This window comes from Trachemys scripta, chromosome 9, assembly GCF_013100865.1.
Source record: "Trachemys scripta elegans isolate TJP31775 chromosome 9, CAS_Tse_1.0, whole genome shotgun sequence".
NCBI lineage: Eukaryota > Metazoa > Chordata > Testudines > Emydidae > Trachemys > Trachemys scripta.
The window spans coordinates 74,455,431-74,473,896 of NC_048306.1; the positions used below are offsets into that span (position 1 = coordinate 74,455,431).

At 37.0% G+C, this 18,466-nt stretch overlaps 1 protein-coding gene across 3 annotated transcripts in view; it reads right to left on the minus strand.

Moving 5' to 3' along the window:
- Window positions 1-220: 220 nt before the first annotated feature.
- PLOD2 (procollagen-lysine,2-oxoglutarate 5-dioxygenase 2) overlaps window positions 221-18,466 on the minus strand; it is a 79,802-nt gene continuing 61,556 nt past the window's right edge. For 2 of the 3 annotated variants that reach the window (XM_034781456.1, XM_034781454.1), the window contains exons 11-20: window positions 13,948-14,052; window positions 11,795-11,920; window positions 10,390-10,531; window positions 9,076-9,138; window positions 6,941-7,054; window positions 6,450-6,515; window positions 3,728-3,832; window positions 3,327-3,473; window positions 2,819-2,944; window positions 221-2,012 (exon numbers count right to left, since the gene is read on the minus strand). In XM_034781456.1, the coding sequence (XP_034637347.1) occupies window positions 1,857-2,012; window positions 2,819-2,944; window positions 3,327-3,473; window positions 3,728-3,832; window positions 6,450-6,515; window positions 6,941-7,054; window positions 9,076-9,138; window positions 10,390-10,531; window positions 11,795-11,920; window positions 13,948-14,052 (1,150 nt within the window). In that variant the 3' untranslated portion in view covers window positions 221-1,856. The remainder of the gene's footprint in view (window positions 2,013-2,818; window positions 2,945-3,326; window positions 3,474-3,727; window positions 3,833-6,449; window positions 6,516-6,940; window positions 7,055-9,075; window positions 9,139-10,389; window positions 10,532-11,794; window positions 11,921-13,947; window positions 14,053-18,466) is intronic. The other variant, XM_034781455.1, reaches the window with a different exon arrangement.

Here is an 18,466-nt window from a genome sequence, read left to right on the forward strand (position 1 = left end):
TTTTCAAGTATCTCTTTATAAAGAAAGCTTTATTACACTGACCTATGTTAAACTGACCCAGTCTGTTTTCCATGCCATCCTAACAGACCATAGGCAAACACAGAAAAAAGGTGGTTAACAAAGGCAGCTTTCATGCCGTAGAGTCCTGAAGATTTTCTGAATTTTATCATTTGCCTAAGTGCAGTCTCCACCCAGTCAAAGCAGCTTACTCAGGCAAAGGTATCTGCAAAATTGGAATTTATTCGTGTCAGGAAACTCAATGTGCTGGTGCATTTCTGTAATCTGTAAGCATCTGCTTGAAATGGAGAAAAATTAAGAATATAAATGTGGGAAACGACAACTCAGAAAAAAATAAACTCGTCTTAAAACCACTCAGACCGACATACAGTACTGGTAGTGAATTCTCTTCAACACAGCATCAGTTAGTATAGTGGGGAAAAGGTTGCTGCTTCGATCACCACAATACTCTGCTTGCCAAAAAGAATGATTAGAACAGGCAGCAAACACACACACTGCTGCTGAAGCTCTTAAAACTTTGCCCACCTTGATAATGATTGAGACGCCAATTAATGACAGACATTATTCAATAGCAACAGGTAGCTAGCGGGGACTACACAGAATATTTAAAAAAAAATTTTTGCCAACATAAATTTGATCATGCTCACCATGATACACAATTGTTCCTTTTAAAATTGTTAAATACACTACATTTTAAAGATAACAGTTTGGGATATATTGCCATCTTCACTAAGACAAACAATAAAAACTGTTACATTAATTTTAAATTACCTTTTATTTTTCACAAGTTTTTAAACACGTTCATTCTGGCACCTTAGGTTCCTTGGTTTAGCGTTTGCTTCAAGTTTCTTTAAATTACAAACAGTAGATACAGTAGGAATATTTAAAAACTGATTCCTTTAAAATAAATGGTAAGTCAAACCTCTCAGGTTTAAAAGAAAGACTTCACCAATTTCATTTTCCTGATACAAAATTCAAGTAATTTTAAATAACAGAAAATTGTGTTTACAAAACATCCTGATATTAAAATTTACCAGTGTTCTGAAAATAGGATTTAATTTCCAGTATCAACCTGGTGCAACTATACATTACAAAAATAGCTCATTTTACTTGAAGAACACTTGGTAAAGAAAAGTAACCTTAATGGGACAAGTTCTTCTTTCAAACACATACTTGTAGTTCTTGATAAAACCTTTTTTTTTTTAAATCTAACTTATTCAATCTATTCCTCAAACTCTGCAATGCATATTTTCTTTATGAGGATATAGATGTTGATATTTAATATAAATTAAACCTTTTAAAAAAGTTTTACTTGGGTGTTGCTGAAGTGCACATCAGCACACAAAATATGCTTTTGCTTAAAGCCAAAATTTGTGTGCAATTCTGCTAGGCTATGGGATTCACTTGATGCTAATTCTAGGTGTGGTTCTTCCATTGGTAGTTATAAAATATGCACAACACACAACTTTATCTGCATAATTTTACTGAATAAAAACCACAAGATTTGGAGATAATTTTGTATCTAGGAATTTTTCATAACAGAAAAAAAATGATTCATTTTAAAATGCATTTCTATTTTCCCTCCCCACCCCACCCTTCAAGACAGCAGAGTACAAAAATAAGAACATTTTTACTTTGACTTAAGGCTCAGAGCAGACATTTGGAAGTGTCCAACATTTTTAAAAGTTGTTTTTTCAATCTCTTAGCTCAAAGTAAAGCTGCTGTCTAGAGGAAGTAATTTAAAGTTTCTTTTATCACCATCTTCTAGGAGGAAAACTATAAATAAGAGTTTATGTCAAAGAACCAACCACTGGTTTTGAAGAAGCAGGAAAATAAAGTTAGGGATCGATAAACGATACTGCAATGTATCTTGTTCCATTTAAAATGGGAAGTCCTTCATGTAAATGAGTGAGTCTTCCTGGATGCATGAAGCTCCATCCTTTCCTGGGTGATTCAATGGAACAGTTGTACCTAATAAATTTACATCCACCTCCCTGTTGCAAAAATCAGAAGACAGATGTCTTAGTTTGGGTTATAACTACATTTACAAACAAGAGCTTTTCCTTTTGTCCAGCAATCAGAATGTTTTATTGTTAAAAACAGATACTTAACATCAGAAGAAATTCTCTATCCATACTAGTAAGGCGTACTTCTTAAGTAATGTTTCCTTTGCAGCAGTACATGTGGCAACACCACATGGTAGTAGGAATTTCAGTCCCTTTTATTTTGGTAAACACTGCAGAGCTGCTCCTTTGAACAGCCTTAGTGGTATATTTGTTTCCCACCAATCAGCCATTCAGTAACATTATTGCAGATGAAAGACTAGCTAATCATCTTTTCTAGGCTTTGATTCAGGACAGCTGCTCTCTTTAGGACAGCATGTTAGCCCATGATCAAGTGCTTTCCTTTATCGGGGTCTAGACCCGAAGCATCATTCCCCAAGGTAGCAGTTTTGAAAATAATCTAAATAATTTAGTATAGGAATGGAGAATACACTGCATGGTGGGCAGTGCACAGGTGGGCAAAACAGAACAAGTTGTTCTACTTGTGGATGAGTTAATATGATCCAGGCCAGATTCTACCACCATTAAGTTGATTACCACCATCCTCCATGGATTGTTCCATTGACATCAATTAATAGGGCAGCAGCAAACAGTTTATCTCAGCAACACATTGCTATGTGTGCTGAATGTCTTTTCCTCTTACACAGGGTCCTAACCATGTCTATTTGGACCCAAGCATGGACATGATTTAGATAAATTGAAGAGCAGCAATATTTAGTGAAATGACTATTGCGTACCTGAAAATCTTTTCCTACTTTGTTGAGAGCAATGTTGATGGTAAACGTAGAGGAGTCATGATGAGGTCTGAGGGAACGCTGTCTGTCTGTAGTGTATTTTACGACAAAATTCAGCATGGCATGTCCCTGAAATAAATGCATAGTAATCCAAAGGATTTCTCATCAGTGTGCGAATTTCGAAATCAAATATGTGCTTATTCACGGGAGCTGAATTTTAAAAACTACTCATTGGCAAATGTTTGTGCTTCAAGTCCGAAACAGTTACAACAACATAGGATTTATCTTACCCATCACAACTGAAGCAACACAGCTCAAGTCTGGAATACTTTAAATCAACGCACAAAGTAAGACATTTTTTAAAAATATATAATAAATAAAACTGAGAAAAGTGTAGCCTCCTCTAAAATATTCCATGAGCAAGAAGATTCTGGGATTAATCTAATAAATCATTCCCTGCAAATTAACCACTCAGCTCAACTATTCACCAATAACAATTTTAAAAGTTTACCTTTGTATAATAGCCAGCAAAGACTTTTAGTGTTACTGGTGCAATGAACTCTCTAATGAAATGTAGCCATTCACCATCCAGCCCGATTTGCTTCATGTGAATATCATCAGTTGGGACATTTTCATAACCTCCAGATATACGACTATCCTAAAAACCAGAAGGGCCTCAAAATGTGGGTTTTTTCAGTACTTATATAATACAGGTTTTAATTTATTTGAAAGCTGCAGACACACAGAATTAAAACAAAGGCAATAAAAGTATCATTTTTAACTAAGTTTTCAGTAGTTGCGGACTACGCCTTCCAGTGCACTTTCTAATGAGGCATTTATTTAAAACATTAAAGTACATGAAGGCCTGCTAGAAAACAAGTATCAGTTTTGTTTACAAGAGATGACACTTACACGATGTTTTCCTCCAGACCATTGTCCATAATGTTCCATTTCCTCTACCAGTTCATCACAGGCAGTCTCCGAAAATATGGGAAACCAATACACATCGGGGCATGGCTATAAAAGAACATAAGAATGGTCATACTGGGTCAGACGAAAGGTCCATCCAGCCCAGTATCCTGTCTACTGACAGTGGCCAATGCCAGGTGCCCCAGAGGGAGTGAACCTAACAGGTAATGATCAAGTGATCTCTCTCCTGCCATCCACCTCCACCCTCTGACAAACAGAGGCTAGGGACACCATTCCTTACCCTTCCTGGCTAATATACTTCTTGTGTCTTGCCTACAACACTCCTGATTATACATCCCACAATGATGTTTGCAAAAACAAAAACAAACAAAAACGCAACAGTGTTACACTGTTGACTCATATTTAGCCTGTGATCCACTATAACCCCCTAGATCCTTTTCTGCAGTACTCCTTTCTAGGCAGTCATTTCCTGTTTTATGTGTATGGAATTGATTGTTCCTTCCTAAGTGGAGCTACTTTGCATTTGCCCTTATTGAATTTCATCCTATTTACTTCAGTTTGTCCAGATCATTTTGAAGTTTAATCCTGTCCTCCAAAGCACTTGCAACCCCCAACCCCACCCCCCACTTGGTATCATATGAAAAACTTTATAAGTGTACTCTCTATGCCATTATCTAAATCATTGATAAAGATATTGAACTGAACCAGACCTAGAACTGAACCCTGCGGGACCCCACTTGATATGCCTTTCCATCTTGACTGTGCACCACGGATAACTACTCTCTGAGAACGGTTTTCCAATCAGTTATGCACCCATCTTATAACTCCATCCAAGTTGTATTTACCTAGTTTGTTTAGGAGAAAGTCATGCGAGACCATACCAAAAGCCTTACTAAAGTCAAGATATACCACATCTACTGCTTCCCTCTATTCAGAAGGCTTGTTACCCTGTGTCAAAGAAAGCTATTAGGTTAGTTTGACAGGATTTGTTCTTGACAAATCCATGTGGACTGTAATTTACCAGCTTATTATCTTCTGGGTGTTTGCAAATTGATTGCTTAATTATTTGCTCCCATTATCTTTCCAGGTACTAAAGTTAAGCTGACTGGTCTGTAATTCCCCGGGTTGTCCTTATTTCTCTTTTATAGACTGGCACTGTATTTGCCCCTTTTCCAGTCCTCTGGAATCTCTTATCTTCAAAAAGTCATGGAAGATGGGACTGCTAATGGCTCAGATATCTTCTCAATTATATTGAGTATTCTAGGATGTATTTCATCAGGCCCTAGTGACCTGAAGCCATTTAACTTGTTTAAGTAATTTTTAATTTGTTCTTTCTCTATTTCAGCCTCTGATCAGGGGAGCAGAGCAGGCTGGGGCCAGGTCACTCCACTTCCCACAGGTAGTGGCCAGCCCCCCATGTGGAGGCCTGGGGCTCCCACAGGGGGGCTGCGTAGGGCACCAAAATAGCTAGGCATGGTACTGCTAGCTCTTTACAATTTGCAAGTGTATATTGAGGGTGGACTTGTCGAAAGCACTCAGTACTAACTCCCACTGACTTCAATTAGTCTAGAGCTAGGCCAATGCTGAGCACTTTTGAAAAGCCTGCTCTATCTATCCATGCACTCATAAAAACCCTCTGACACAGTCATTAAATAGAACTCCATGTGCCAAACATCTGCAATGCAGAAAATCAACCCAAACATTGCGCATTATCAACTTCTATGGTAAAATCCTGGCCTCACTGAAATTAATGGGAGTTTTGCTACTGACATCAATAGGGCCAAGATTTCATCTCCAGCACCAACCTAGTGATTAGTGTCAATGTCTCAGGGAATAAAAGACAAAGTGTACATCATAATCAGTTCTACCACCATAGAAGCTACTTGGACATTTTCACTGTTGTCTGGTAAAGTAATCTTTATTTTAAAAATAATTTGTATAAGGTCACTACAAGTGCATGTGAAACAACTTGACATTTATACAGCCCTAAGAAATCTACAGGGTTTCTGTTTTGTTTTTTTAAGCAGACTAAATACAAGGATCAAACAATTCTGAGATGCAAATGCTAAGCATTTGGCACTAAAATCACTGCACAGTGGGATCTATTTGTTACAAAAAAGGGAATAAAAAATACATTTTCCAATTGAAACAACTGGGGGAATTTAAATAAAGGGGTGGAACAGAAAGTGAACTTTCATCAGAACATTGGGATTGACACTCTTCCTCTTGCAGAAAGTTCCATGGGAATCTCTCTTGATCTCAAGTGCTCTTCACATCAGTTGTAAGTCTCACTCAGAAAACAGTCCTTCCAACAGCACTTAGCATCATGTGGGTACTGACTCAGTAGCCACTCAGAGGAAAGAATGCCTCCTACCTAATAAATTCTGACCACTACTTGATGCACCTCAGTTTTCCTTGGACATCTCCCATCCAACTATTGAAAAGGATGAACCTTCTGAAACTTAGCAGTAGAGAAAGTTCCACAACACAAAATTCAGTTCTGTGGCCATTCCTCAAAATCTGTAATTTTGTGAGGTGCTCACTTCCATTTTGTTTTAGGTGCATATAAACGCGGAGATCTAACAGGATCACAGCTCAATGTGATATGACAGTTGAAGCATTTATTCTATGTGAGCTCATTGAAGCAAGAACTTAGATAAACATTTGTTTTTGTCTCTCTCATTTTAATAGTATTAATACTAACCTGTTCCACTAGATTTTCAGTGAAGATCTTTGAGTAGTTGGGATTTATATAGGTTTCCTTCCAGTCCTGAAAAGAATGATTTGAACAGATTAAACAGCTCAAATTTCATTTTTAAAAATATACAACCAAAAATATAGAAATTAAAAATGAATTTTACTACTCTGCAAATTCCTTGAATTTCTTTCATTCAAATCATTAGAAACAATTAAATATGTTTATGCTCTCTGTAAATTAACTCTTGATTCTATTATCTCAGGAAACATTTTGGGATTTATAGGCCCATTTTTGACTCAGGCATGCATTTCTTTTTCCAGATTATGAGTCATATTTTATATAAAATGCTGACACTGAATTTATTATGATGTGTGTGCCTCTTAGTATATTTTAATATTTTCCAATATATATTAACCATAACAAGTTAGAAATCATTATATGACCATATGGAAAATGATAAAACCTGTTAACAGTTTCATGCATAATGTGATATATACCACAGGATTTTCAAAAATCTGCCAGAGATCATTGTTGTAATGGGAGGTATTGTAGTTGGCAGTTGAAATAAGTCTCCCAAAGTCATGTCTGTTGGTAATGTACATAAAGACACCCTGTATCAAACAAAGAAGAAAAATTATGTTAGCAACACTGACTAACAGCAAGGACGATATTCGGCTTTTAAAATTTTATATAGCTACGTATATTTCAGCTACATGTCTGTTTTGTGTCTGTGTATGTATATATCCCAAAACACAGACACGTAGCTAAAATATGGTATATATAAAATTTATATTTTATCTATATATTTATCACACACACACACACACACACACACACACACACACACACGTTTTAACTACCTCTGGATTTGTTTTTTAAGGAAATCTTTAAACTTTCACGGGACTGTTTCTGATCACAGCCTGTATTACTGATTCCTAAACATGTATTTTTACTATGAGCCACATTAAAAATGACACATTTGGTATCATTTGTTTTCTAATCAAATTAAGGCAACAAATGTTTTGTAATGGTGCAAACATTCAGTTGGAAAAGAAAAACAAATTTAATATTTTTTGTTTTTTTCTTCAGTAAGCCTAGAAAGACCATATATTAAAATGTTCAACCCTCTTGAAATACCTGTTTTCAAACAGAACTCTCTCATACAAATTAAACTGACAAAGTCTGGGGCTGGGGATTCTATCTGAAATAAATGAACCATTAGAAAAAAGGTTTAAGTACTGTCAGAACACCAAACATGTAAGTTCTGCACTGCTTCAGAACATTTACTATTAAGTAATCCCTTTGGTGAATTGACCTGAAATAAAAATATATCTGAAAATACAATGCATGTTAGAATTATGAGGAGGAATAAGGAATATCTCAGTGAGATAAAGACCAAAATTAAATGTGCTGCTATATTGCTTCATAACTAAAAGCTGGGATATTAACAGGACTCCCTTGATCAGAATTAGTAGCAGAAAATATTTTTGTTTAAAAGAAATTGGGTTTTCTTTTAGTTTAACTGTTTTTCAGACCGAACCCACATTTTACAAAGTTTTTCTCATTTGAGATTTGCACAACACAGACATTCCCACTTGTTTGCTTGTATCTGGACCTCAGTTTTAGGTCTGAAAAAGTGTTAAATTGCCAGCATGGTTAAACGTGCTAAACATGTGCTCAGTTCTTGGCTCTTAAACTAAATAGCTGCAGCAGGGAAAATAAGGAGGGTCTGGCAAAAGTGGCTAACCAATGCTTATCACAACACTTTCCTACAATATACCCTGGGCCTGATTCACCATGTTGTTGCTCCAGTTTTATTCGGTGTAACCCTAATTTCAATAGAGTTACATCAGCATAAATATGGAGAAACACAAATGTCAATCAAGCCCTTTGAGGGGGTAAACAAGTTTATTCTGGCTTTAGAATGATTCTGTATTTTTGAAATGAGGAAATACTGCTAGTGTCTCTAGAACCAGAAGGAACTTTTTAAGTGCGTCCACCACCCATGTGATTGTAACACACATGTGCTTGCTTCCTTTTCCTGAAACATGACCTTGATGTAATGGACAGGTTGAGACCAGTTCTGCAGCCCTTCTCACAGGTGGGGCTAGCAATAGAATATTCATGGGAGTAAGCACTGCAGCATTTTGCCCAATGACCACACAAACACAAGCTATAGCAAAACTGAACAAAGACTTTACAAATAAGACAGGCTAGACAAACTTTGCACTTTATCTTTTTTTGTGATTTTGAGTAATATTCAGAGAGATTTTGAATTGTTTAACCAATTTTATTGCACTAACAATGCCAATAATTAAGCTGTAATGGCCTAAATCCTCAAAAAATGACTAGTGATATTGGTTGTCTTGATTTTTGGGTGCCCAAATTCAGATATCTTCAAAGGAACCTGATTTTCAGAGCATTAAGAGCTCTCACTGTGAAAAATCAAGGCTCCTTAAGATGTCTTGATTGGGCACCCAACATTAGCAGTTGCTTTTGAAAATGTAACTTAAGACTAAAGAGAAAGGTATAGCAACATTTTACAAGTAAGTGGAGAGAGGGGAAGGATTTTCCTGTGATAGAATGATACTGCATAATAGTAACAACTAATGAATAAAAAAAAAAGCAACACCTTTGGGGGGCTGAGCATATGGAATGTTTCCGAAGAAGGGGAGCCTTTTTCCCTTTGTAAACTCTAAAATGAAGGAGAAGCATCACATCAGTTGACCGATACATGGTCTCTCTCTCTGTCAGAGATGTATTAGGTTTTAGGTTTCCACAGTTACATTAGGTAAATAATAGCCTTCAGTCAAAAGCTGATATTCCAAAATAGCTTTTACGGGCAGCATGCATCTCCAAGCAAAGCTCCTATGTACATGTTAAAGCTGTATCCACCAGCCCCTTCTGATCTGCTGCAATACAAAAACAAGCACGTACCAGACGGTCTCATAGCACAAGTTGAGAAAAAGAGAAAGAGAGAAGGCAATTCTCTGATGAGCCACAGAGTCAGATTAGTTTAACACGAGCACATGGTAAGCACAGACTACAATAACTGCTGCTTAGAAGGTTGAAAACAAGAGTATGTTGATTGGGCTGTTCTGTAGAATGAGTACAAACAAATGAAATCATGCCTTGTTATGGACGGAATAAAAAAAATTATACTTGCCAACTTTTCTTGTTCAATTCAGCAAGTTTTTTTTCAATGCTATACTGTCTGGAAATAGCTGTAGTTTACCTCTTATTTGTTTCTGTTCTGAAACTAGTGTAAATATCAGTACAAATATGGTTTTGCATATTTATACTCCTAATATAAATCAGTCTTCAGATTACCGACAGCATAATACAAATAGCACTAAATAGTATAACACCCTTTAATAAGAGTATCACCATTCTGAAAACGGCTTTAAATAAGATTTGTATATTGACAGCTTCAATCAACTTTAAGTATTCTCATTTAAATACAAAACAAAGTGTTCCACCTAACTTGTTATAAGTTTCCCAATTGTGTAGATTAATTAAAGACATTTCAAGACAAATGGAGATACTCAATGATAGCGGATATATTAACAAGGCGGCCACTGAGTCCTCCTTCATGTTAAACAATTGTGGCAACAAGCAAGATAATTTGCAGTACCTATGAATTTTAACTCTTTAAATAGAAAGCAATGTGCTGTCAGTGCACCAGTCCACTGGTCTTGAGCAAAGCTGAATGCTTCCACTGTATTCTTTTCAATTATTAAAAAAACAAAAACAAAAAAAACAAAAAAAAACACACACATACACACCACATTGCAAAAAATGCCAGTATCCCACAAAAAAATTGGCTAGTACTTTTAACTAGAAAGAAGTGAACAATTCAATTTTACATTCATACACGTGTAGCAAGCATGTTAAAAAAACCCTGCATGTGCTATTTAAAAGAAAGCCATCCATCCATCCACCTTACCATTTCCCTGGCATTCCTGCAGAGTGCCATATCAGGATCCAACTTATCACGAACAAAATAGTTTCTCTCTCTCATCTCTGATCTGAGAGTCTGTCCTTTAATTAAGTATATATTAGCCATATAAGGGATATTCCAGACTCCTCTGTAAAAGAAGTCCAGGGGGAAAGATTTAAAACTATGAAAACTGGAATGCGTTGCATATTTTACAATTTAAACATCATGAGTTTATTATTTACTGAAAAGACCAGGCAAAGTTCAAGGCAATGATGTAAGGTTCCCAAGATAGCTGAAAAACTACAGCTGGACTTGAAGGGAGTATAAGCAGTAATAGAAATTTTATGAGCTTTTCTCATGAAGAAAGTAATTCCACCAAATTCTCTAAAGTGGGTTTTAAATATATAAACACGTCCTTTTTCAGACTAGGTCAAGGCTATCAACGAAATTCCTTTATATTATAGCATTAAGCTACTCAGTGAGATGGAGAAAACTATTAAACAGATTTTATGTTTAAACTAACACCCAACTGTAGCTTCTCATAGACCAACTGACCTATTTACACTGATACCAGTGAACGCACCAGGCCACAAGTTTAATTCAGTTGAGCCAATATCAACAAATAGGCCTCTCCATAAGACAATGCACTACTCTCTACGTTTTCTGTTTCCCAGAGGCAGATCTATAAAATCAGTACATAAGCGTAAAGGAGTATCAGGTCAATAAGACCTTTTTGAATTGTCAGGGCCAAGTAAAGGGGCATTGGCACACATGACACTCAGGCCTCAAGTAGTTTAAAGTACATTCATTTTGGGGAAAAGTTACTGTATGTGAAATGCAAGTATTTCTCATCTGCTTGGACTTTAGTCTAACATTTCTGGGCTGTTCTAAGGATGGAAAGCAGACAGCATATAATGGAACAAATATTGCTGTAACAAAAATGGTTATTAATCTTAATTTCAGATGCTGATTAAATACTATGCTTGTCCAGAAGAGATGGGAAAACACTTTACTTGTTACACATTTGATGAAGTGTCACTAGATTATTTTTTGGCATAAATTCATAGTGGCAGATTAACAGTATAACTCCTTCAGTTTTTGCAATTAGCTACAGTTCATTTTCATAGCATAATCATATTCAGTACGAATGACCATCACTTATTAAATGTGTGTGCTGGGATAGTACCTAGGACCTCATTGTGCTGGGCACTGTGCCTTTCTATTCCAGGTTGCAGAAACAGAAAGTAATCCCAGATTATTGAAGATATTCATCAACGTAACCGACATTAACAGTTCAGAAATTCTCTCTCTTTTCATGGAAAATATAGGTATTTGCTGGGCAAGGAAAGAATATGTCACTAACTACTGTACAATGACATCAGGTGTTCGTGATTATCTTAAGGTAACTTACACTCTGTTCCCTTGGACAATATCCACATAATCTTCAGAGCGCGCATAATAGCCATCAGGGCTCAAAGCACCCCAAAAGTTGGACCATAGCTTCCCATGGCGAGTTACAAGTGGGGCAATTATCTTTCTGTAAAAACAAAATATTCAGTAAGAAAATAAACATGAACTTTGATTCTGCTAGCATTAAAACAGTTGTAAGGCTGCATGTGAACATCTGCTGAGTATCTATGGCGCCTCTCACTTCTGCACTTTGACAGAGCATCAGAATTGAAGGACGATAAAATCATCAAATCTAGAAGCAGTCGTTCTACACTTGAGCTGACGGGAAATATTTTCCATTAACTGCCAGTTTCCAAACCTCCACCCACCCAAAGGTGAGAGCAACAGACAGGAATTCAGCTGCCATGCCCAGGATCCCTATAAATCATGGAGTTTTCAGGCAGAGGAAAATACTCTCTTGTCCTCTTTCTGCAGGCAGAAGTAGCACAAATGGTCGCCCTTTAACTAAACTTAGCTAAGGATTTGTAGCAGAGGCAACAACAATAAAAAAAGTCGAGGACTTTGATTATGGAAATTATTCCAAATGGAAAAATAACTCAGCAGACATTGAAAACAGAGGTGAGAAGGGAAATGTGAGGTGGCTAGAAATGGTAGCAAAATAAATGGAACTTCTTTTATAAGTGCTGTCCCAAGTAGGCCTGTTTTGTGAAACTTGTGCTACTTCTGTCTGCAGTATACTGGGTCCTAAACTTCTCTTTTACAAAAACAAGTGATTTCAGCAAAGAAATAATATAATCAAAATGACATGCCAGCTAGGCCTTTATCTACAACTCAGTCCTTGTCATTAGGTAAGTACAAGTTTCTAACATATGCTGATGAAATTAATACTCTGCCTCTTTGTCTGACCCACCTGAAAAGCCTGGCATTACCACTCGGGGCCAAATCCTGCCTACTTTACTCACATGGGAATTCATGGATTTTCATAAGTAAAGCAAGAGTTGGCTCTAAAGTAGGAAAAAAACCAATATGAGCCGCGAATAGTAGTCAATATTGGATCTTTTCTGGAAATTGTGAAAAGCTAACAAGTTTTATTTCTATTAGTATCAGATGTCAAAGTTTAGTTTGTCCTGTTTGTTGAGAAATTATTTAACAATGAGAAACAGCTCATAAGAGCAAAAACAATGATTTTCTATCATCTCCAAGAATAAATCTCTTTTTTTAAAACGCCAAATACTAAGGCTGAAACAAGTGGGCTTTTTTTTAAAATGCCTGAATCATACAATTTCTGATCAACCAGTCTTGGAAATCCTGCTTCCTGTAACAGAAAGCAATGACACCACACAGCTGTCTTCAGAATGATTTAGATTCTTGGATGTTCAGATTGGGAATTGCTGTTTGTGCATATTCTTCTATGCAAAACATTTTGCGAACGATTAGCTGCCATGCTTAGTATAAAGAGTGATAATCAGTATATCTTCCTGGTCAACATGGGCTAGATTCACACCAGGACTTTCCTAAAATTCCTAAATTTCAGAATCAGGCCCCACTGGGATTCAGAAAACCCCCATCTAGTTGCTGCTGAAACTTGTAGGTGCCAAAACTTGGTTGACACCTACATTTTTTGTAGTAAAAGTTGCCTAGGTGCCCATGTTTCTGCCTCTGTATATGCACACTGCATCCTCACTCTGGGCATGCAGACCCCTAAGCCCCAGAGTGATTCCTCCACCTAATTGGCCTGCAGGGCCCAATCCAGTGAGCATGCTCAGTTCATCTACCTTTTTCACTTCAACATTTTCAAGTGAGAAAGCATTTCCATTAACCAAATAATTAGGTCTGATTATTTCCCCCCCAGAACTCAGCATTCCTTTAAAGCAGGCTTTTTACAAACAAGCAGCCAAGATTAATTACAGAGTTAAAAATGTTTGCCATTGGAATGGCTTAGTGGTCTATTGGCAGCAGAGTTTGCAGTAACATGATCACCTGATGCTTCCTCAAGTAGAGTGGAATGCTGATAAGCTCCAGAGGGAATTGTGCCAAACTTCTCTTACAATAATGCAATGCTATAGAAGGGACAAGTAAAAGGGGATCCTGGAGAGTACTTCCAGACTAGAAAAAATGAAGATCTTCAGTCTGTAAGACAAAGATATACTGAACCTGTTTTGCTCTATCAGAAGTCTTAAAGTCTTCGGGTTTGTCAGCACAACATCCGCATCTATGCTGAAGTAATAGTCACATGCTTTATTCTGGCGACAAAGGTCCCTGCAAAGAGAGGAAGCAGCTCTTAGCACAATCAGTACATCCTTGTGTGATGTTAAAAATAAGTTTATGTGAAAAACTCAAGCACATTTAATAAATACTTGATAAAACTTTTCCAACTTAGGTGCCTAAAATCATGTACTTAAATCCACATTTGGATTCTTAAATAAAAGGGGCTAATTTTTTAAGGTGCTGAGCAATCTCCAGCTTCTGTTGTCTTCAGTGGGAATTGCCAGCGCTCAACATCTCTGAAAATCTCCAGTTTTCATTGAGGTGACTAAATATGGATTTAGGTACTGAAGTTTGGGCAGCCAAGTTTGCAAGTGTTGGGTTCTGTATTAACGATCGTTTAACTGGGTGTCTAATATATTCTCAACCCATGAGCTTTGTTTGAACAAAGGAGCTACAGATGTGATCTGCTGATTTGAATGGTGATAGAACTCCCTTCCAGAAAGCGGTTAACTGAAACCATTAGCAACATGGGGAGGGGAGGGGGAAAATCAACTGAACTTTTTATACCCAGTTGATTAAGCAAAACTTTTTATCTAAAAGAATAAGAACGTAATTGGTGTATATAGTATTTTAACAAAATCCCAACTGAGGTGACCACTGATCAGTTTAAAAAAGGGAACTCATGTCTACACTGCTGTGCAGTTTGGACTACAGGGTACGAACTGCAGTGAGTACAAAAGGGATGCGCTGTAACGCCCCTGAATGGATGTTTCAGGTGCAAACTTAAAAGTCGCTAGTTCACACTAAGGTAGTCCTGTCTGAGAGTTTACGTTCATATCTGCAGCTTTCACACAGGGAAGTTACAGTGCAGCACTTTGGTGCATGCTGCAATTCAGACCCCTGTAGTCCAAACTGCAGGGCAGCATAGACGTGCCCATAGATAGGATGTAGTCTATGAAACAATCACCTATGTTTCTGATACCAGAAAAGGAGGAAATAGTAATTTCTGAATGTCCCTGTTCTCAAGAGAAGTTTCACTGAAAGGAGGAGTTAAATTGTATTATCCTTTAATATAAATGTGACAAATTATAAGTGCAGAAGAATTTTCTTTTTGTAGCCTGAACTCAAGGCCAAGTTCAGGTATCAGTGAACACAGCTCTACTGAAATCAGTGGAACTGCAACAATTTACATCACCAATGAATTTGGCCCTAATGTCTCTATCGGAATATATTATTTTAAACGATGGAATATCACTCTGAGGCAATATCTTCCCTATATACCTTACATTTATTTTGCTGGCTTGTACGGTCTCACTACAGATTCCATTTTACCTGCATACATTTTATTTCACCTATTCTACTTTCTGTAAAAATTCTAATAAATGCTACTTTTGTTTAATCTAAATTGAACTGAGTTTTAATTGGTATCTGGGGAAATTAATGGTGGTTTTTCATAAAGCCAACAGATCTCACAAGAAGAGTCACTGAAAAGTGAATGTAACAGACTACAAACAAGTCAAAGTATGGAGAACACTGCGGGTCTTTTTTTTCAGTGCAGAACCACAAGACTATATCCTGTTCGGTTTACCACGGAATTCAGCCTGCAGTATTTCTCCTGCAAGCGTACTTTATCAAGGACTCCCAAGCAACCCGACTCCAAGAAGACCCGGTCCCGGCGTGCCGGGGGCCGCTACCGGCCTCACGCCGTCCACGGGCACCTCTTAATGGTTTCACGCCCTCTTGAACTCACCGATAGTCAACAAGTACCGTAAGGGAAAGTTGAAAAGAACTTTGAAGAGAGAGTTCAAGAGGGCGTGAAACCGTTAAGAGGTGCCCGTGGACGGTGTGAGGCCGGTAGCGGCCCCCAGTGTGCCGGAACCGGGTCTTCTTGGAGTCGGGTTGCTTGGGAATGCAGCCCAAAGCTGGTGGTAAACTCCATCTAAGGCTAAATACCGGCACGAGACCGATAGTCAACAAGTACCGTAAGGGAAAGTTGAAAAGAACTTTATCAAGGACTGTAACTCTTGATTATCAGGTCCTTGTGCTCAAACTGGTACCTCAAGATCCTTTTGTGGAACATGCACTGGAAGGTAAAGGACATCCTTCTCCATTCCATTGACTTAAAATCAAGCTATTCACTCAGTCACAGATGCAATAATCATTTGAGCTGAATTCCTAAAATAATACTGAGTTAACAGGAAGGGTAGTCAATACAATGAAGAATTTATTGAAGAAGAGGTTTTTATGCATGGGTTCCTGGTTAACAGCCTCAGGTGAAAGTACAGGCTATTACTTAACCAACACGTCCTTCATAGCCAATTTTCATACATGTTTGGATCAGGTTGTGAACTATGATTCCTGAATTTCCAGTAATTCTTTACACTCAATACTTCCATTTGACACTGGCAGAGTTTATTTCAGTCTATTAATTTTCTCTGACCAAAGCTTTGTAACCCTGCCATAAAATTCATTTGGTTTTATTATTAGAAAATAAAGCCTCAGCTAAATAGCATAGGGATTTTTCTTTTAACCAATATTTGAAAATAATGCATATAGATTGTTTTTAATTATATGCTACATAAAATAAAACCAAAAGTAGCAGCTTTAGATTCATTTTTGAGCAGACATAATTGGAAAAATTAAGTAAGTCTCGGCATATAAAATTTTGCAGGCAATTTGTGGGACTTCACATTTTTTATTTTTACAAAATAAATTGCCAAAGTATTCTGTTAAAACTGGCTCTGTGTGTCTAGATTTAAGAAGCCTTCTTACTGTATTCAAATATATTCATCTAAATGACAAGTTATTAGACGTTTGAAAAGCTTCCAAGTTAACATATACCCAAGGTACTAGTGATCTATTTGGAAGCCTTCAGAAATATTATATTACCTTAAATATACAGGAATTCATTTGTAATAAACAAAGTTATAGGAATATTTTTAACCAACAAAAAACCCCACAAGAATTTTCAAAATTAAGGCAGCAGTTTGGATTTCTTGACCTTAGTCTGAATCCTTTCATTTTGTAATTCCTTCCTTTCATTCTCACTAGAATACAACAGGCTGGATCATTAGGGTAGAGCTTCTCTTTCAATTAAGAGTTTCCTGCATTTCTGGATTTGTTTGTAGGAAACATGGTGCTTACCTATGCTCTTGCAAACACCCTAACAAAACTTCTAGGGAATTTTATAGCTTTGGATTATACATAACATGGAGTTATAAAATTTCTCAATACTAGTAAAGGAAACCTGCTCATGATAATGAAATTCAGATTTACTTTTCTGATACTTTCATCGCAGCCTAGTAGCTTTCCCTAGGAAATACAAATCTTTGATAGTCTTTCTGCTTCAGAATATTTTGATAATAGCTTAGTCTTTAAGGACACAGATATGCTACGATAACACATAACCTTACTCCTTAATTCAAGTAGGAGATTGGGATAGTGACAAATGGGCCGCTTGCTTTTCAGAGGTGCTTAATACCTCTAAAATCAAGTCTAATTCTTTTTAGCTTAAACTCCTCAGGGAGAACTTTATTTCCCTGGCCTCAGTACATTTGCTTAGATTTATCTTAGTAGTATAAATGTGAAAGTTGAAAAGATTTTTTTTTTTTTTTTGCACACAAGTTCAAGCAGCTGTTTTAAAGCAGTGATAAGAAGTGGTCAGTAGGAGAAGACAAAGATTCTAAGAGAGGATTAAACTACTGTTTAACTCTGCTTGTGAAGCACTGGCTTATCTTAGAAAAAGGAAAAACGTCACTGTTCTTTTGTGAACAAAACCTTCCACTGAGACCATGTGATCTTGAAATATGCTAGTCCTAACCCACAGTAACTTGTTGGGAAGAGACATAATCTGTTCAATTTCCTCTAGCAAACAGCCATTTAAAATGTCTAGAAGCATAATTTGTATTTGAAATTGAGGCAGTCTATCATTTTCTGTCCTTCATAGTTTGGTAAGAGAATTGCAATCCTGGAACAGAGGACAGAACACAGTAGGACATAGTCAGACATTTCTTTATGAATACTGCAGTTTGGGAAACACCTTAAAAATGGTGCCTAGTGATATAATAAGATGACAACATTCACCTCTCTGTGCGACTTATGAAGGACAAAAACTAACCATCAGTACTACTGGCCACTTGGTGAATGGGAGTTAGCCAATGCATTATATAGTTTAGTAATTCCTGCTCAGTTGGAGCTGAATTGAATACATGGGGTGACTTTTCGATAAGATATTAATAGCATATAGTTCCGACCATGCCATAGTTGTGTCACCTAGAACTACACTTGGCAATTTCTGAATATCCTTAGTGAAATCTTTTGACTCCTTCAGAATAGTATATACACAACACTTCTGTCCCAGTAGAGATAAACATATCTAACCACACAATGGATAAAGGGCTAACTTTTATTTATGAAATTAAGCCTGAGGAGCAGAACTACTATAGTAGCTCTACTACATCCTGAA